The sequence below is a fragment of the Diabrotica undecimpunctata genome, chromosome 8 (genome assembly GCF_040954645.1).
Source record: "Diabrotica undecimpunctata isolate CICGRU chromosome 8, icDiaUnde3, whole genome shotgun sequence".
In the NCBI taxonomy this organism is placed as follows: domain Eukaryota; kingdom Metazoa; phylum Arthropoda; class Insecta; order Coleoptera; family Chrysomelidae; genus Diabrotica; species Diabrotica undecimpunctata.
The window spans coordinates 110,918,853-110,940,931 of record NC_092810.1 but is presented as its reverse complement, the minus strand read 5'-3'; the positions used below and the strand labels follow the sequence as shown (position 1 = coordinate 110,940,931).

The 22,079-nt window shown below is 32.9% G+C and overlaps 1 protein-coding gene across 2 annotated transcripts in view; it reads right to left on the bottom strand.

Annotated features, from left to right (window-relative positions):
• Window positions 1-3,607: 3,607 nt before the first annotated feature.
• kto (mediator complex subunit kohtalo) overlaps window positions 3,608-22,079 on the bottom strand; it is a 98,518-nt gene continuing 80,046 nt past the window's right edge. For both annotated transcript variants that reach the window (XM_072540735.1, XM_072540737.1), the window contains 8 exons: window positions 18,017-18,469; window positions 10,383-10,649; window positions 9,583-9,786; window positions 7,602-7,835; window positions 7,041-7,371; window positions 6,581-6,795; window positions 5,351-5,510; window positions 3,608-4,323 (listed from right to left, as the gene is read on the bottom strand). In XM_072540735.1, the coding sequence (XP_072396836.1) occupies window positions 3,938-4,323; window positions 5,351-5,510; window positions 6,581-6,795; window positions 7,041-7,371; window positions 7,602-7,835; window positions 9,583-9,786; window positions 10,383-10,649; window positions 18,017-18,469 (2,250 nt within the window). In that variant the 3' untranslated portion in view covers window positions 3,608-3,937. The remainder of the gene's footprint in view (window positions 4,324-5,350; window positions 5,511-6,580; window positions 6,796-7,040; window positions 7,372-7,601; window positions 7,836-9,582; window positions 9,787-10,382; window positions 10,650-18,016; window positions 18,470-22,079) is intronic.

Here is a 22,079-nt window from a genome sequence, read left to right as displayed (position 1 = left end):
ATATATATACCTACGTAACTTAATTAAACCGATGTCTAAGATTGGGTATGAAGAATATAGTGATTCCGCAAACATACCTTCTTCAGAAGATATTAAAAATCATTCAATAATAATCTTTGATGATGTTGCTTCGTGTGATCAAAAACTTATTCAAAGTTATTTTTGTTTTGGTAGACATAAATTTACCGACTGTTTTTACTTGTGTCAAACTTATTCGCTCCGTGCGTGACTGATGCGACACCTACCGCCTTCATCTGACTGTTTTGGACCTACCAATTTTCAGGTTAAACATATGACATATGTTTGACATTGTTAAATACAGGCGAAATTGACAATTATTAATAATTAACTTTTTAATTATATTTTTTCAGTTTATGTACAAAATAAATGTAGTATTAAAAACTGGGTTTCTCAAAATTCATCATAATATATCTTTTTAACCCCAAACGGAAAAGAAAGGGAAACATCTAGTACTGGCAAATCAAGTTTTTCACGTGAAAGAGCATATAATTAAAAACAGTAACAGTAAAAGGTATGATATATAAGCTAAAGTCATCAGGCACTCTGCAGTTAGCTTGAAGCCTTATAAAATATCATTTAAGGTAAATTATTTAAATATTTCCTATTTCAATTGCATAAAAATGAGGTTATGTGATACTTACTTTTTCATATTAATAGCACGGATCCATATTTTTCTTTTCTCTAATTTATATGTAATCTTTGGGAACCTATAAAAACTACACTTACTATTTTTGCTATTAATAGCACAATTAAATACGCAATGTATTTGCACACATTTTTGATAAAATTTATGCGTAAAAAGATTCCAATTTTGTCATATTTCGCCGCTACGCACGCTGGCATAGTTTCAAGGTACCCCTACCTTAGTCACGCACGGAGCGAATAGCGCTATACCAAAACAGTTAGTGCGGGATAATGCCAATCTTTTAGTGATTTTTTAATAAGATATGACGAATTTAAAACACATATATGACGACCATGTCAATATTGATAGAGTTTTCAACAATTTAAATATTTTAGTTCTTTTTGTTGGAAAGATAAATATGGGTTTGTAGTGATTGATAAGGATTGTTTGTTATCGTCAGGAAAATATCGCAAAGGGGGTTTGATACATTTGTACATATATAAAGGAAGAAATGTGTCTTGTTAGCGGTAGTAAAAATAAATACTCGAATCGTGAAACAGCTGTTAAAAAGTCGTCAAGCATTGAAACGTAAATACCGTAGTTTAAAAAGTGACATTGCCAAGTCTCAGAGTCAGTTAGAAAAAAATTATCAACCCATAACAAAACCTCTCAAGGAGTTGTTATTAAAATTAGAACCTACAAGTAATACAAAACAAGAACCTACAAGTAATATAAAACAAGAATCTGTGCCACTTAAACTACCTAAATCACCTAAATTTGTCTAATCCTCGTCGATTAAGCACACCAAATCTTAGTTTATATCAACTTGCGACTTCATCACCAAATAAACGTTCTCTTTCATCTAAAACACTTGCCAACTTTGGAGAACTTTCTGTTATCCCACCTAGAGGGATCGAAGAAACATTTGAATCACGACTTGGAGAAAATAGTCCAGAAGATACCTTTACATCACAACGTGAAGGAGGTAGTAGCAATGAAGATATAAATCGATATTTTGAAGAAACTGTATTAGAGTTTAACAATATGGTTAATATTCCTGACGTAATGGGTGCATATTATGAGCAATTTATGAACCTTTACCTCGTGTGTACGTTAGAGCTAATATAGAGGATACAAAAGGTGAATTTGATCATATAGTAGGAGTGTATCACGATTTGGTTAACGAAAAATTTTCAATCGGTGATTCAAATATCGACTTTGTCGGATCGGATACAATTATAAAAGGGGTTAAGTAAATAGGGACACCCGGTCTCTATGAATTAATGTTTAAGGCTAATCCCGTTAGTTTGAAACAAGGAGATGTTAACGAATACGTGGATATTTTACGATGAACCAATGCTCTTCATAGAAACAATAATCCTGAATTACCCATTAGAAAAATGGAATCTAAAATAAAAGATAAATATTTTATTATTAAGCCAGTATTGGAAACTAGACCACAACCTCACAGACAAAGACTAACTTCTCTACCTTCAAGTCTTGGTGCAACAACTAGAAATCAAGTCAAACAATTTAAAAAGAAACAATATACTACGAAACCAACTGAGTATAAATACTTTGACAATTACAATGAAATAATAGATAGACTTCGACTACTTCTAGCATCACAATCTGCGGGAAATAACGGTTACGGTAACGAAATCATTTCCATTATCGAGGAACTTCGAGAAGGTGGTATAATTCAATAATAATGCCTATCAATAAATTCGGCAATCACTTTCTAACTGATTTAAAATCTCATGATAATTCTACAAATCTACTATATTTTATTTGTGATCCATCTTCTTACCACAGTAAATGTATAATAGTTTTAAAAGATGAAGAAAAAACAAAATTGAACAAGGAGTTTTACGTGTTGGATCATGGAGGGACGTCGTATGTATTTTCTGTAAACGGTGAAATTGAAACAATACATTATAGTTTTAATGGATTAGTTTTAGTAAATTCAATGGAGTATAAATACCATGAATTGCCTGGTTTGGGTGTAAAAAAAGGTGATAAACTTTCGTTTAAACTTGATACGAATCCTAACGTTTTTGTCCATATTACCCTTCAGTGTCCACTGGAGAAGAATGTCTAACCCCAAAGAACAAGTCGTTAATGAACTTCATAAACCAGCAAGAAAAAACTTTAAACGGAGACATGTTATTATTAAAGGTTTGCATGATTTTTGTCAAGCAGATTTAGCTGTTATGACACCTTTTGTTAAATACAACAGCGGATATAACTATATTCTTATCGTCATAAATGCATTTAGTAAATATGCCTGGGCGTCACCGATTAAAAGAAAAACGGGGTTCTAAAGTCACCAATTGTATGAAGAAAATTTATCTCAAATGTCTAAAACTCCTAAATATTTACAAACAGATAATGGAACTGAATTTTATAATTCTCACTTTAAAAACCTAATGTCATCTTATGGTATAAATCATTACAGCACATATTCTAATTTAAAGGCAAGTATTGCTGAACGCGTGATACGAACTCCTAAGTCAAAGTTGTGGAAACAATTTAGTCTGCAAGGTTCTTATAAATGGGTTAACATACTACCCTCCATCGTTGAACAGTACAATAAGGCCAGACACTCAACTACGGGAGTCATTCCAAGTAAAGTTACTAATCAAAATGCAAAGCAGATAATTGCTTACAACTGGTTAAAAACCGTTGATAAACGTAAACCAAAATTTCAAAGAGGAGATTACGATCGTATAAGTAAATATCGCCACGCATTTGCTAAAGGATATACACCTTCTTGGAGTATTATTTATAGAATTTATAAAATGAAAAGTGGAGGGTCTAAAACTTTATAAAAAATATTTTCAGTATTATTTAGGTGTTCAATTAAAGAAAATATAAACAGAAAAATTTTACCTTTAAAAAAAATCAGGGCTGAAAGGGTTAAGAAGTAATTAATATTTAAAAAATTTAAAAGAATTTTACTTCTAAAAGTTTATTATATAAATAAAATTAAATCTATTAAAACATTAAATCGATAAAAACAATACTCTAAGAATTAGGACACAAAAAGATCACAATTTCTTCTTGTAAAAAAAAACAAAAAAGACATTTTAAAAGTTTTTAAATGTTCACGCATAGAGTAAAAATGCTGTCTTGATACTTTTCATTCAACAAATAAATTCATGAGTTCGTAATTTTTTCAGTTTTTAAATATAAAGAGAATAAAGACATGTGAAGTTAAAAATGTTTGAGTTTGCGATTAAACGGTTTGTTTTTATTTCATTACATTTCATTTTCCAAAACTCTGTGGATTTATTGCATATTGTAAGGTGGTGGCTGATGATATGGATTCTGATTCATCTGCTGCTGCCTTTGCAAATGAGCCACTAGAGCTGGTGATGGTTGATTACCTTGCGGTCCCCCTTGTTGTTGTTGTTGCTGCTGTTGCTGTTGCATTGCCATTAATCTCATTCTTTGTTGTTGCTGTTGGAATTGCGTTTGATTTTGTACGTTGGATTGCATACCTTGTGCAGCTGTACGCGAATAGGGCGGAGCTGCTACTCCCTGACCAGTCATACCCGCCATTGAGCTCATGTTGGTGTTCATAGTGACGTTAGGAGCTTGCTGCATGTATGGTGCGCGTGGATTTTGGTTCATTTGTCGGTAATCTGGCTGAGCTGGTCTAGCTTGACCAAAACCTACAAAATATATAGACATTTAGTTAAATAAAAGTTAATTATTAACATCTCAAAATTTTAATCTCAAGAAAGAAACATCAAGACAAAAGTAATTCTGAAAGTTAATTTCCTACTTTTGTATGCAATTAAAAGAGGAGTGAGACAGGACTGCGTGTTATCACCACTTCACTTCAATACATATTCTACACAAATTTTCAGAAGGACTCTTGATTGAGAAACTGCTGGAATAAAAGTGAATTAAACACCATTAGGTATTAGGATGATACTGTTATTTTGGCAGAAACTTTCGAAGATTTACAGAGACTAATAAACAAGATAGTTGATCATGCAAAGAATAAATATCAAGAAAACAAAATTTATGAAGATTTCAAAGTCATCACAAAATAATGATGAGAAGTTACAGTTAACTTCTCATCTTTTAAACAAGTAGAGGAAAACTTTTAAACAAGTAGAGAATTACAACTATCTTAGTACCATAATCAATCAGAGGAACATACAAATTTTAACAAATTGAGGAAGGTGCTTTAAACAAGCGATCTGAAGCTAGATTTAAGAGTTAGGTTGGCAAGGTGTTATGTTTTCTCGACACTACTATATGGAATGGAAGCGTGGATCTTAAATGTGCTGACAATTAAGAAACTGGAAGCATTTGAATTATGGGTATACAGGAGAATCATGAAAATGTCATGGACTGATCATGTAATAAACAGTGAAATCATGAGAAGAATGCACAAAAGTTCGGAAATAATAGAAACGATCAAAACCAGAAAGCTGCAGTATCTGGGACATGTTATGCATGGTGAAATATACTAAGTGCTTCATTTATGCAAGACAAATCCAGGGAAGGAGAAGTGTAGGAACCGAGAAGCCAAGAAGAATGACTGCGAACTTGCGGGAATGGTATAGTAGCTCATCTATCGTAACTTTTCAAGACAGCAGCATCTAAGATCATAATAGCCATGATGATTGCCAACCTCCGCCGCGGCGGCGGTACGTAAGGAAGAAGATACAATTAACAAGTACTTACCTTGTTGCTGACCGGCAAACATATTACCCTGTGCTCCTTGCATCATTTGTTGATTACTCTGCATATTACTTTGCATCATAGACTGGGGATTGCCACCGTAATTTCCATACTGCTGCCCCATGCCGCTCTGCATATTACTATACTGTTGTGGAAACATACCCTACAAAAAAATCATTCTAAGTAAAACAGTAAGATAATATAGCACACATTGTACCACTCAATCTTGTAATCGTATATCTGATAATATATTTTCTAACAATATATGTTAATTATGCTGTAGATGATATCATGGAACATTCAATCTGGTAATCGTATATCTGATAATATATTTTCTATATTAATTATGCTGTATACTATTCTACGACTAGAAAAGAAGATACACTAATCCAAAGTAGCGAAGTCGTGAAGTGTGCAGATGATAGAAAATGAACTACAAGACGAAGATGCACGTCTTTATTAACACGTTAAGCTCCATGTGTACCAGACTGGCACACACTCTAGTTTTATCTGGCACACAACGGTCTGTGGTAAACAAAATCAAAAGTTGGTCCGTTAAACCAGGTGTTGACAAATAGGTTAGGTTATAATTTCTAACATACTTCAGTCAGTATCGGTTCGAACGAGGCTAAGACTATTTTCTCTTTAGTTTTTTGTTAAAAAGTGTATTATTGTAAATATTGTTTTCGTAATTTACATATGTATTGTGATTTGACCACAGATTCTGTTTGTAAAAAATGAAATAGATTCGCTTAAAATTTTAGTCTACAGCTTCACTTTTACAATGTGTAGAAAAATTATGTCACACTTACCCCGGTTCACCTTACATCTACTTTTTATCAAGAGAGGGTGACTTGTTCAGTCACCATGTTCAGTCTTCTTAGTTATCCTCAAACCCACTTAAACCATTCAAAAACAATTGCCTGTAAAATCTTGACATTTTTAGGCGATAACAGTTACCTTTATGTGGTATGTTCTTATACTGATCATGATTGCCTTGAACTCTATTAGCTGCTTTACGTGCTTTCAAAATGAATTTGGAATGTGCCAGCAAGAGAATACAAGGAATACCAAATGAAATATTTTTTTTATATATTTAATAAAATTTTACGAAATAAATAAGTCAACAAGCCCTAGCAAGAAGAAAGTTTAAGATCGTCAGAGTCATTTAGCAGCCGGTATTAAGTAGTAAGTATAAGCATAAGACAAATAAATAAGTTTATTTTAATTTACCTGATTTGGTTGCATGGAATTCGGATGCGGTTGACGCATTGGTTGTCTTGGAAAACCTCTCTGCATTTGACTATAATTTCCAGGTTGTTGGGGTCCAGCTTGAGTATTTTGCATTCCAGGCATGTACTGATTAAGTGGGTGTCTAGATCGAAGCATATTGGAAAGTGCTTGTTTAGATTGATTAATTTGCTGCGGTGGACGTTCGAATCTGTTGACTAAACATAAATAAAATTAAAAAATATATTAGAAAATATATCAGTACTTCAGCTTCTTGACAGCCAACATCGAGTGAGAACACTAACGAAAATCAATCCATTTGATTTAGTGCAGCGACACTTTTGAGACAGAGCATTGACGGGAGTGAACGTCAAACGTTTTATCGTCACTAATCAGGTTAAATAAATATTTAAAGTAAAAAAATTGGACTCAGTATATACTTAAATCTGAACTTAAAACTTACCTTGCATTGGGGGATATCCATATCCTTGCTGCGGATTCTGTCCGAACCAATTCTGCTGACCAGTGTTACCAACGTACTGTTGTCCTTGTGGTTGCATACCTGGCGCTTGTCCATATCCGCCCATATTATGTCCCATCTGCGGATTGTTACCTTGAACTTGCATGGGTAAACCAGGTTGTCCTTGAGCAATTTGGGATTGACTTATCGACATAGGATTAACGTGAATAGCACCAGGAACGGTTTTGGGTTTGCGTGGTTTTCTCTGGCCCTTGCCACGTCCCTTACCTACGGCTCCTGCTGGACTCTGGTCTACCGATGATGGGGTATCGGCCTTGAAAATAAAAATTAATAAGAAAATATTTTAGGTATTAGTAAGAATGCAAAACAAACACAATTTAGTAGACATTATATTGGTGTTTATCTATTCTATACAATATATTTTTGAGATAACTTCCTGGAACCACTTTACTTACATATGACTTACGCTTAATATTAGTCTTTAAAAATGATATAGTATACTACTATGAGGTTTTACCAATGTACTATACATTTTGTACTCACAGGTTTGTCCGGAATCGGTTCTAAATCTTCTGGAGGCAATGGTGGTGGATCCAAATAATGAGCTATCGGTTTTTGAAGGTTATGGGTATGGAACTTTAACAATCTAAAAGTATCTTCACATGCCAAAGATTTCCTCTCTAGTCTTACTGCTCCAAACCAAGCCCAAGACAGAGGAGCTGGATTTTTCATTCCTTCGAGTATGTCCCAGTTGCTTACCCGCTGTTTATCTGTCACCTAAAACGAAAACAAATTAACATGTTTAAGGCCAGGATTCGCTAAAAAATTTTCAAAAAATCAAATTTTTTTTCCAAAAATTGCTAGAAACCACTCTTAGAAATATTATAGAATTAGTCCCTAAGGTCCGAGCGTAAAAAAGGTATATAAGTATGGAGCGCGGTAAGCGATTAATCCGGCCACTCAAGCGGGACGGGTGACGACAGCTGTTTATTTTAATGTGCTTTTCCCGAAACCACGTTTTTTTTTAACAAGTTCAACAAGTGTGACTTGTATTACGAAGCTATTTCACTTATCAAGATGTTTCATTGTACAACTGACCATCGCAAATTCAATGAATGAAACTATTTTGTTTTTTGCTTTCGGATGATTCGTTTCCAAGAAATGATGACAATCACCAACAAATTGGATGAGTTTGAGCAGTCATTTTCAGAATCGCCATTTAAAAAAAAAAAAGAAAAAAAAATGTTTTCAAGTAGTTTAATGTATGTACTTTTACTTGTAGTCCAGTCTTCAGAGATTTTACCTCTTAAACATCATACGAGCAAGCTAAATTTTGCTGAAAATGTCAGTTTTGGAATCCCAAAAAAAGAGCAAAAAAGTCTAGCACTTTTATCCCCCCGGCTGCTCCATAAAACTTCCCTCGTAGGAGGGAAAATGAAAAAAATCAATTTTTAAAAAATCTTATCTTGAAATTTTTGGCATGAGAAAGCTGTGGGCGCGATAGGTGCAGCGTTTGCGTCAAATTAATTCAGAGCAGTGTTTGACGCTAGCGTAATTTAAAGGAGTTTCTACGTCGTTCCATATCTGTCGGCGAAACATGGATCCACTGGTACACACCAGAGACCAAAGAACAGTCGAAAGAGTGGACGCTATCCGGCAAACGTGCACCGAAAAAGGCGAAGACTATCCTATAGGTAGGAAAGGTGATTGCCACAATTTTCTTAGATTCGCAAGGGGTAATCTGCATTGACTACCTGGAGAAGAGCAAAACGGTCACAGGACTTTACTACGCCGAATTATTGGGCCGATTAGACGCAGAAATGCAGAAAATACGACACCATTTGGCGAAGAAAACAGTGCTCTTCCACAATGGCAACGCACCTGGCTCATACCTCAGCCGTCGCCATGGCGATATTGGTCGAATTGGGCTACGAACAAATTCCCCCATCCACTGTTTTCTCCAGATTTGGCACCGTACGACTTCCTTTTGTTTTCAAACTTGAAAAAGAGACTCACAGGCACTCACTCACAAGTCGAATGAGGAGGTCATCGCCGCCATGGAAGCCTACTTTGCAGACCTCTAGAAAATGTATTTTTCAGACGGGATAAAGAAGTTGGAGTATCGATGGGTCAAGAGTATCGAGCTAAAACGAAAGTACTTATCGGACCGCCTTAGTACGTAGTTCTAGGCCGGAATTTTAATATCCTCCATCGTAACGTTCACTTTTCCGACTAGAATGGCTATCGGACACGAATTATTTGTACTTAAGTGAAGTTAGGACTAAATTGATATCTACTTAATTTAGAATATAACATTTTTAGAACAAGTTTTCCTTTTTCTTGACGTATCATTTAGTAGTATTTTTCAAATACGCAAAGTTAATGTCAGTTGGTAAGATAAAACCATTAATATATCGATAATTCAATTTGAAAATTCACTGATTTTATCGTACCTTTTAAACTTAATTGTTTACCAAAAAACTAGGTGAACTTCTCACGTACATTTTATTAATGTTTTGCTTACCTGTAAATCATGTTTCTTGTCGACACTGTCAAAATTCATCTTATTTCCTTTACCAGATCCTGCAGGTTCAACAGCAATCACTTCAGTTTGTACTCTTAACAAGGGCAGTAATTGTCGAATGTGTTGAAGTGAAGCGTTCTGTTTTTCTCCAACTTCCTTTTTCAGTTTCTTAAGAAGATTGGGATACATTTTTCTGGTATCGTCCTAATTAATATAAATCAGATTAACATTATAATACTATTGGCAGGAAATGCATGTTTAATATAAAAAAAAACCTCTAATATATAAAAAAAACATTAAACCTCTCATTTTTTTTTATAAAACTACAGATCATCTGAGAAGTTACTGTAATCAAAAAATGCCACGGGTGTCTCAAAAGAGATGGTAGTATCCGATAAGTGTAGAAAGAGATGGTAGTATCTGTTAAGAGTAGATCTAATTCTAGACCAAGTACTATTTTTCCCTAATCACCTTATTGTTTAATACCACCTATAATTACCAGGTTCAAAAATATTTTCGTAAAGCTTAAGTTACTCTAGTTCGTCTGCTCTTTTCTACTCACGAAAACTAAAACCATAAAATTAAGTCGATTTTCAATCCTCAAACAAGGACAGCAGTATTATAAAGGACGGTGATATTGAATTTTGAGTTTTGACAATGTCACAATGACAGCTTTATTATTTATAACTAGTTTTTAAATTCATCTTGGCGCCTTAAAGTTACGATTTTTTCAAAAAGAGTATACCAAAAGATGTGCAATTTCTATAACAACATTATTAATAGCTAATAAACAAAATTACCTGTGTATCAGTTGCTTTTGCAGAATGAACCAAAGTTGCCAACATATCTATGACAATAGTAAACAAATCACTGTGAGTGTGGAGATCAATAAGACCGTGAGTAACGAGTTGAACTAACAACAAAGCCCAGTCGGTAGTTGCAGATGGGTTTCGTTGGAACGCCTCGAAAACTCCCCCTACCAGAGCAAAACGTAACTGAAGCCCATCTAAGGTTCTTTCCGTACCGGTGACGTCTTGTAAGTTTCCTTCTTTTGCTTGCTGTACGAGCTAAAACATTAAATATTATTTTTTACTTACTTACGTTACTTTTAAGAACCTCGCCAAAAATTATAATGGAAGTCCCATTATATTGACTCCTTGTCTCCACATTTGATGTATATATGTATACATGCAAAGTTTACATTTCAGCAAAAGCTTTGCTAAGGTTTGCTTTATGGGAAATAAGCAGAGACATTGGGCGACCGTCTGTGTATGAATTATATATATATATATATATATATATATATATATATATATATATATATATATATATATATATATATATATATATATATATATATATATATATATATATATATATATATATATATATATATATATATATATATATATATATATATATATATATATATATATATATATATATATATATATATATATATATTAGAAGTGATTATTTCGACCAAAAAATAATTTATAAATACGTTGGAATTATCGGGTAAAGTGGTCTCTAATGAAAATCTTTCTTTTTTCTAAGATATTCAATATTTCGCTATTTATTTGATAGTTTCCTCAGGAGCAAACTGAAACAATTTGAACATTACAAAAGATGGCGTACAAATACATTTAAAAACATTCACAGAAATTAAAAGATTTCGCAAATAAAAACTGACATTGAAGTATTTGAAATATTGAATGTCAAGATATTGTCTTAAGCATGTTCGTTACAGCAATACGATAAAAAATTAAAAAAATAAAAATAACAACTAAAGAAACGTTAGAAGAATGATATTTCTGTGATGAATTATTAAGGTTAGTTGCTATTACGGTGAATGTTGGCTATTTTGAATATTTATAAATTTTGTTCAATATATTACAATATATGTTACTTAACTGTCCAGTGTCCGTTTTATAATTTAAAGTGTTTTTAGTTTTGTTAATGTAATACATCAAGAAATAATCTACTTTTGTAGTTATCAGTTTGTGCCAAAATGTGAACTTTGTTAAAGTCTAGCACATGACCAGTGTTTTCATAGTGCTCAACTACTGCGCAAGTATTTTTGCCCAAACGGCAATCACTTTTATGTTGTGTGATGCGTTGTTTTAGCCAGCAGCGCACCCAGAATTGAGCTCTGGGGGGGGGGGGGGTTTGACCCCCCCCCGGGGTGCGCCACTGGTTTTAGCTATTGTGATGTTTGGCCAATGTAGCTATTTTGACATCCTAGAGACACGGTATTTCATAAACATTACTTTTATATAAGGTTGGTACTGGGTCTTTGATTTTTTAAAATAGTTGTTTGGTGTTCATGGTATTATATTTAGCTATACTAATATTAGGAAGATTTTTGAATATGGATATGACAGAATGAGTTAGACCATTAATAAAGGGGAGTTTTTTATATTTGATTTATTTGTTGTTAGAATCATGGACGGGACCGTCATAGAAATTAGTACTGTAAATCAGTTTTTTTTAAATTTGTTTAGGATATCCGTTATTACGAAAAATTTTGTATATTATGTCCAGATCTTTTGTAAAAAGTTGTCATCAACAATGAACATTATCCTGTTTTTCATACCTAGTACGGTATCATATTTTTGACGGGTGATATAATTTGAATAGTAATATATATACCTGCCTGATGCTGTCGGCTTTTGGTACCAATCCAATGTCAAAATATTGTCATTTGTTCTTATTACTCTTGTGTCTAAAAATGGTATACTAAAATCTGTCTCAGTTTCAATTGTAAACTAAATATGTTTATTAAATGAATTAAAAATGTTTAGTGTGGTATTGATGTGATAAGATGAAACTGCACATATGATGTCATCGACATATTTATATATAAACGGTAATTCAAAAGGTAATTGGGTAATCACATTATCTAAGAGATGATCAGTTACAATAGTTGCAAGGATTGGACTAATCGGGGAACCCATCGGTGTTCCAAAAATTTGAGAATAAAATTTGTTGTAAAAGTGTTGTTAAAAATGAACCTAAGAATTTGTAGAAAATGGTCTTTTGATAATGTCGTGTAGTCTTTTATAGGGTTCCAATTTGATTCTATAATGTCCGTGACCATATTTAGTGGAATGTTTGTAAATAACGACACCACATCTAAAGAAATTAAAACATAATCATTTGGTAACTGCATTCCCCTAACAGCATTGACAAAGGTAAATGTGTCCTTAGAATTTTAATTACATATTGTGATATTCAATGGCATCAGTTAATGTATCAGCAAGGAATTTAGAAATGTTGTAGATAGTGGATTTTACAGAACTTACAATAGGCCTGAGAGGAATGTCCAATTTATGGATTTTAGGCAAACAATAAAGTTTAGGGAAACATGAGTCATAAATTATCAACTTTTTTGCAACTTGTTCAGTAAGTTGATGTTGGTTTTTTAAGGTTTTTATTAGGTCATTATAGTTTTTTTGTATCACTGACGTAGGATCTTTGTCTAAACCCTTATATGTCGATTTGTCGTTTAACAACGTTAAGGTTTTGTCGATATACTCCTGTTTGTTCATAGCTACCGTACATCTACCTTTGTCAGATTGTAAAATGTATATGTCTGAATGTAACTTTAAATATTGTTTTACATACTTAAACATTTTGTTCATTGTTGTTAGGCGTTTAGATTTTGAATTATGTAAGTAATTAGTTACTACATTTGTTACTTGTACCCTAAGAATATCTTTAGATTCAACTGTTTCCTTATCAATGATATTTTCTACATCAGCTAAAAATATATCTAACTTAAAATCTGGGGGTGTACACTCAACACTAAATTTTGAACCAAGAGAGAGAAAATCAGACACTTCTTTTGGAATATTGAAATAAAAAGTTGTTATTGCCAAAATTGAAGCTAATAAAAAATTAAATAAATTCCTTGCTTGAAAAACCTTTTAATATTAAATCAAAGTGAGTTATAGGTAAGTAAATGTATTTTTTTTTCGACGAGTACTCAAATCTGAATATTCAAACTTAAATAACGGGAAAACAATCCATTTTATAAAATATACTTATTGAACAATTTTCAAAGAACTCAAAAATACCTATAAAATGAGCTCTAGAAGAAGTTGATAGCATCAAAATTAAGTAAGTTATGATGAAAATAAGAGGACCCTTTCAAATGTAATCCATATACAAGACTTTCTTTATTTTAGCATAAGTAATGACCTCAAAAATTTTGACCGGTTTAGAATGCATATTTAAAAAAAAAAATTTGATTTAAAAAAATCAGAATTTTTTAAATTTTCATAAATTTCATTTTTTTTTAGAATAACTCCATATATACTCAATATACTTAAAAAATGATACATAACAAAATTTTAGGTTTTTTTTTAACAAAGATTTTCCTTTTTTTTATTTTTTTGTAGGATAAAAAATAACTGAAATAAAAACGTTTAAAAATTAAATTTTACTGCGAGAACCATGTAACCGGGGCCCTTTAACCTTCTATCTTTAAAAAAATAAGGAATTTAAAAGATTAAATTTAATACGACTTTATAGCCTTTGCAATTACCTTTTAAATGGTTTTTGAATGAACCTGATATCATAAAATTAACGGAGTTATTGTAAAAAAATCAATAACATTTTTTAGAAAAATTTTTGGAGTAGAGATTTTGTATGTATATATAGGAAAAAGATAGGTAATAAGAAGTAGACGTGTCGATAGGTATATGCTCACGAAATATACATGTGTGTATGTATATTTTGAAGATAGAAGAAGCTAGTGAAAGGAATCCTGTATATCTGCTCAAAAACATAGTGGGACTTTCTAGTATGCTGTGTGTCTATTGAATATTTCAGTATAAGTCAACAGATATAGCTGCAACGTTCAAGGTCACTTCATCGATAAAGGGAGGAGCCAAAACTCAGTTATATGCGAGCGGCCGAAGCGTAAACATACATATATTTAGCATTGAATATAAATTCTACTGCGTTTGCTACGTTGTCAGATAACTTCGATAACATCGGATTCTGAGTTCACAAGATCGTGAAATTATATGCTCCGCTAAATGTTAACTCCGTGATATATTCTTCAAAAAGCTTAGAACTATATTATCCATGCATAGGAGTATATATTCTATTCTCTCATTGTTTCTCTGGATGTGACTCGAGTTCTGCTTTTTATAATAAAGGGAAGAAAAAAATTATCGATCTTCTAGACAAAAGACCTGATTTGAGAGAGAAGATTGATATATTTTATAATAAAGCCGCTGATATCGATGCCATTTTAGAAGCTGGCAGGTACTGCACAATATTATTGTAAGGAAGTGCAAAAGATGTGAATATGAGTAAACTACATACAACGCATCGAAGACCTATCAGCTTATCTGGAACAGATGCGTAACGAGTCCTTTATTAAGGCTACCACTAAAAACAGTGCAGTAAAGTTTTCATCTCTGGTCCCAACGGTTGCTGCACTGGATGAACACATCAAAAAAGTTTATTTACAAACCCAGATATGGCTTGGAAACAAAGACATTCGTCCAGTTGACTGCACTGAAAAAATTGTTCAGGAAACGTGGAAAGAATAATATTAATAAAGTTTGGAATATATTAATAAAGTTTATCATAACCAATAAAAAAGTTTCTAAATGATTAAAGCTATTAAAGCTAATAAAAAAACATTTTCCATTATTTTATGACAAGGGGTAGTTTTTAAGGGTGCAAAATTACGCAATAAATACATACTTTAATAATGAGTAAATGGGATTTCAATTCAGTAATATATTATTCAAATAATTAAAGTTTCTTGAAATTAATATTTTCAATGATTATGATTATATCATAAACATTAAAGAAACTATTTGGGTAATATTAATATGCGATTTGATATTTCAGAAATATAAAAAATGATTTTTTTTCTAATAAACAACATTCGATGACTCCTGTATTGTGAAAGGATCTTTTGTCTTTGTATATATCTTTTGAATGTTATTTATTCTATACCGTGTGCCAATTGCAACAACGTTTACATCGGAGAATCATCTCATAATTGCCACAGTAGGGTGATCTCACATCGTAGTGGCATAAAAACCAACAAAATAAATGCATGTGCACTCACAGAACATGCAATAACTCGGAAACATGAGTTCAATTTCGAGGATTCCTGTATTTTGTCAAAAGAAAAAAACCATGCAAAACGTGTTTTTTGGAAATGTGTTTCATAAAATCTAGTACATCTTGCATTAGTAAAAAGTCCCCCAGACACTACTACACTGATCACTTATCAATACATTACTGCAATGATTAGCGCGGGAATTGGTGCAAACATTTCTGATAGTAGGATTTTGATTGATGGGTGGAGCGGACGGTATTTTCTTCATGAGAGGTCAAAAAGTCGAAGGTAACCAAATGCCGTCATCTCTTAGACAATTTGGCCTTTATTCCCTTTCTATGACTTCTCGGATAATTCTTGGTTTATAGAAGCGGATGGGGGCTATGGTTCTGGAGTTTCAATCAATTTTGTGACCTGTATGAAGATGGTGTTGACCTTGAGCTGAAATTGAGTCGGAATTGCGAACTGAAATGGAATGTTCATAAATCCTATTTTGGATTCTACGATTTGTTTGGCCAATATAGGATCGGGGCATTTGGAATGTTGTCTTTGATTGATCGGACAAGAGATGAAAGTTTTTGTTGGGGGTTAAATATTATCTTTATTCCTCTTGATTTTAGCATTTTGTCGATTTTGTCAGTTACACCTTTTATGTAAGGAAGAACAGCTTTCGTATGATGGGGGTCTTTGTCAATTGGGTTGAGATTGAGTGGGAGATTGATATCTGTGGATGCTCCTATTGATGTGATTCTCGCTGTAACCGTTTTGGATGAGGGCTTGTTTTAAACTAGAGAGCTCAGCGGGTCTACTTGCATCATCGCAAAGGCGGTATTTATTTGGAGACAAGCGTATTCATGACTGATTTAATTTGTGAAGGGGGATGATAAGAGTTGGTATGCAAGTAACGATTGGTATGGGTGGGTTTTCGATAAACAGAGTGATGAAAACCTTGGGATTGGTTTTTCTTTATGGTAACATCGAGAAACGGTAGGTATGAATCAGTTTCCATCTCCACCGTGAACTGGATACTAGGATGTATACCATTCAGATGGAAGCGTCCCTGCCATGGGGCCAAATAACGAATGTATCGTCAACATATCGTAGCCAACATGTGGGTTTGAGCATTGATATGGATAGTGTTCGGATCTCGAAGTCTTCCATAAAGATATTGGCAATTACTGGAAATAGTGGAGAGTCCATTGCGGCGATATACAATGTTTAATGACAGATAAGTGGTCTTGCTGGATACTATATTTAGGTTTCAGAATGTTTAGAGTTTCGTATATAGGAATGTTTGTAAAGAGTGAAACGATATCGAAACTTACTAGAATGCCTGACGGTGAGATAGGGTATTGTTTAAGAAGTTCGATGAAACGAAAAGAATTTTATGTATGTACTGACAATGAGACGTAGAGGAATATCGGGTTTGTGAATTTTGGGTAGGCCATATATTCGAGGTGTTCTGGAAGCCTTTTATAGGTGGTTGTATTATTAGGAATTGGTCTGTAGTCTGGAGTATTAATGAGATTTGAGAGTTTATTAATATAAGAAGAAGTGTTTAAACACTTATATTACAACACAAAAGAACATGTATGAATGAGAAGCACTATTTGGCAATGAAACTGAGAACGATGATTTACGTTGACAATAATTACGGACGATTTAAGAAAACAACGTATAAATAAAAATGTTTCGTTTTGACTTTTTGTATACGTGAATTATTTTATTTATTAAAACTAAACCTATTTAATAATAATTTCTGACAACCCGACAAACATGAATATATACATTTTATGTATCTTCGAATTCCCAGCTCGGTGTACAGAAAATAATAAGTCTAACGCAGCAGTTTAAAATTCTAAATGAATCTGCGGCTTAGACTAGAATATGCTGGTGTCTGATCGGCCTATGGTGGAGCAGTACGGCAAGAGATAAGGGCTTGCGGCTCAGTGATACTCCTCCATAGATCCCTACCGGAAGGGCGAGGCGCCTAAAAATACCGGGTATATATATATATATATATATATACCGGGTATATATATATATATATATATATATACCCGGTATATATATATATATATATATATATATATATATATATATATATATATATATATATATATATGTATCTTCGAATGACTATTACATTTTGCAGGTTTGACTGCATTAATTTTGGGCGATGTTGCTAGGATAGGACCCGCAAATATTTTCAGGGCTATAGACAGTAAAAAAATTACATATGTACCTCCATAATTCCCGCTATACTTCCTTAAATGTTTAGTAATTGATAATGACATTGATAAACAATCTTATAAAACCTTATAAATTCAAAAATAATCTCACCTGTGATAATTGTTGATGTAAAGATGATAATAAACCTTCCCTCATTCCTTCCTCTTGTCCTTTAAGACAGGTCAAAACTAACTGTAAAAATGGCTGATGCGTCAACAAGCTTTGGCTTTCCCCGCCACAAGTTTTAAGTTTATTTTTTTGTTCTTTACACCACCCTCCGCTCTCCAATACTTGCCCTGCTACTTTCAGTACACGTCCTTGGATGGCAGACGGTAGTTTAGAAACTAAAGGTGCTACCAACCAGATAGAAGCCTGTTGTTTCTTTTCGTTTTTCTTTTCTTCAACGGCAGGCGTTTCGTATGGAGCGTTAAGTTGAAACACGTCGATGGCGGCTTTGGCTACAGTGTCTAACCATTGGGATAGTTCCGGAGAGTTGGGACTGAACTGTTCGAACATTAACTGAAGATCGAGGATTGACATTCGAAGTGTCCATTGTTCTAGATTCTAAAACATACATATCATATTATATTCACCACACGTGTCTCCGCCTTATCTGATGAGACCAAAATATGTATAATACAGCGAAAAATAAGCCTAGATGAAAAATATTCTTGTTCTTACATAATTTGCTTATTATTTTATACTTTTATTAGTAGTAGCTTACACATTATTTGTTCGAAAATATAGTTGGCAAAACTGTAGAATCCACGAAAGATACAAAGGAAGTTTTCGCCCTATTTCAAAATGAGGCCAAGGAAATTTGTATTAAAGTCAACCAAGATAAGGTCTATAACGATTCGACAAATTCTGCAGGTCTTAATTAGAGTATTTGAAAATCCTTTAACTTGAATTAATTTTATTTTAATACCTTTGTCCGACCCTATATAAAGTTGAGATTTTCTGCGACTTCCAATTATTTATTCGAGGGAATAATTTTTGTAAACATCTCAAAGTCTACTTATGGGAGCACTTTAGTTCTCAGGCAATGGAATAAACAAAGTTAAGTGTGTTTTGTTTGGTCCAAGTTAAGATTTTATTTAGTCGCTACGGACACTAATGGTTTAAAAAGTACGTTTTGTTTAATTCATCTGATTCGATGGGAGATAAAGGTCACAAGACACGAATCTGACGTAATTATTTCGACAGAAAGTCGACTTGGGAAATTCACATCGTCCCTTGATACTGGACTTTTTATAATAACAGTGTGTCTTAATCTCAGTCCACCAGGTTAGTTCTTGTTAATTTTTTTTATAAGGGTTTCGTTTTTTTTGTACCAATTTTTATTGTAAAAAAACACTAAGACCCTTTTATCTATGTTTGCTCGCAGAAGGAAAAAAATACACAACACCTTTGTCTATTTCACTAATATTCCTTCTGGTTGAACTTCATTGTACTTTTGAACTTTACTGTAAAAAAACCTAACGCCCTTTTATCTATGTTTGCTTGCAGAAAAAAAAAATACACAACACCTTTGTCTATTTCATTAATATTCCTTTTCACTAATAGAGATGCACATACTTCACGTTACCTGTTGTTAGAGTTTTAGATCCAGAGACCACAAAGGAATTTCTGTTTTTTCTGACCGAGACAATAATGTACCATCCAGATAAGTATCTCATTTTTTATTTTGTTTAAAATACTCAGCATCAGCATCATAGATGAAGTGAACAAAATTCAATTATGTATATTATTTTTTTGTAGTCTCAACCTGACATAATTATTTCAACACCATGGTAAATGATTTTGATTTCTTAATTTTTGTTTTTTTAAGTTTGTGTAAAAATTATAATACTTTATGAGAAAATATGTAAAAATTACTCTTTTAGATTGAAGTCCTAAAGAAGAATTAAATTAAATTAACTTATTACATTATATTTCAATTTATAAAAATAGGTCAAGTATTATTGACGAATAAAAAAAAAATTTATTTGAGATAGTTGTTGGTTTTCATTTAATTGAGAGTAAATTCAAAGTATTTTCAGAATTTGTTATGCAGAATGTCTTAAAATTTTTATACTCATAATTGTGGTAGTGATGAACTTGTCGTAAGTATAAATAAATATGTAATTATTATTATATACATATTATGATTTCATATATGTATGCATGTGTATAGATATTAATATACCATTTTCATTATTTCGTTAAAATTTTGTTTTTTTCTTATCTTGTCTTCTTTTTTCTGATTCTGAACAACGCGGCCTCATTCATTTTGTGTGCTCAAACATCACCAGCGTTTGTGTGGCTGCACATAGTTGTCGCCCAACGTGTTGGTCCTAACGTTTGTTGTGCTACAAGTCAAGTACATAGAATTATAGACAAAATATATGTACTATAAATTGACACACCTTGGAAGAGAACACCCAGGAGCAGTCATAACAGCCAAAAATAGTTACGAAAAAGAGGTGGTTATAATCATTTCAGGCACATTTCAGCAACAAGGCTTATTATTCTCTAGTGACGTTGCTTAAATGAAGATTACTCTCAAGAATAGTAAAGATAAGGGCATACAGTACGTAAATTTTTCAGCTGGACATAGGTAATATACATGGAGGTAAGTGTGCCAACTGCGCTTTCTCAAGTCTATTTAAACAGTTGTACGCATTTATTGTAGCTGTACGCTTATATTTTTAATTGTAACCGTGAAGCGAAGAGTATTATTGTTTTAAAATGTTTAATTGCACTTCTCCATTAAAGGTTCAAATAATTAAATGGTATTAACAAGGCAATTCTTTTGTCAGAATGTAGATCTATTTGCTAATATTTTCGACCCATACCTTGTAGACAAACAATTGCAAATATTGTAAATAGTTTTGAAACGCATTATTACTTACAAGATTGTACAAAATGTCACAAAAGGAAAGAGATGTCCCCGGAAAGACAACAGGAAATCGAAAGGAGATATGAAAGTATTTGTGCTCCCATTAAGGTGGATAACTTTAGAACAAAAGTGTCACTGAGGAGTTGGATGTTTGGCATACCACAGTTATAAACTTAAAAAAATTTATGGCTTTAAGAGTTTTAAATATTCGAAAATTCAGGAGTTATTTCCTGGATAGATCAATTTCGTAGAATGGAGTTTTGTGAAACTGCAATGAATACATTTCACGAAAATGATAATTTTATAAAAAATATCATAATATAATTGGTCCATTTTTCATTCAAGGAGTTCTTAATTCAGCTAACTACTTCAGAATCTGCCAGATGTACGTTTAAAAGATGTCTGGTAACAACGATCTCGAAAGAGCACATAATCTAGGTGATTTAGAAAATAAAATAAGAAATGCATGTGCTACGATTATGCCACAACAGCTTGTAAACGTAAGACAAGCATGTTATAATAGACTAGGTTATTGTAATGAGTGGTTCGATGCTGAGTGCGAGGACATTACCAGAAGAAAGAACAATGCATATAAACTGATACAGCAAAGAAGAACCCGAGAAAAAGAACAAAAATATAAAGATCTCAGGAGAGAAGAGAAGTACATCCATCGGAGAAAAAAGCGAACTTATGAAAATAGAATATTGGAAGAACTTGAGGCATTAAAAAAGGAAAATCAAACAAGAAAATTCTATAAAAATCTAAATAAAGCAAGAAAAGAATTTAAACCAAGGATCGGATATGTAAGGATAAGGAGGGGCATATACTCAATACAAAAGAAGAAGTATTGAAAAGGTGTATGGAACACTATAAAGGACTACTTACTATCGAAGTAGAAGATCCAAATCAACCACCCCGAGGAGCAAGCAACAATACACCATTGGAGCCTCCATCAATTCAAGAAGTACGGGATGCAATAAAATACCTAAAAAATAATAAATCTCCAGGAAGTGATGGTATACCCGCAGAACTTATTAAATGTGGAGGTGCTACTCTGACTAATCATATATATAAAATCATACTGAGAGCTTGGAATGAGGAACAAATCCCTGAAGAGTGGTGTATTGGGATCGTTTGCCCGCTACACAAAAAGGGTGATCAATTGGAATGCAGAAACTATAGAGGAATAACCCTCCTTAATACAGCATACAAAATATTTTCGAGTATTTTATATGGTCGCCTGATTGCACATTCAGAGGAGCTTCTTGGCGAATATCAAAGTGGTTTTAGGCC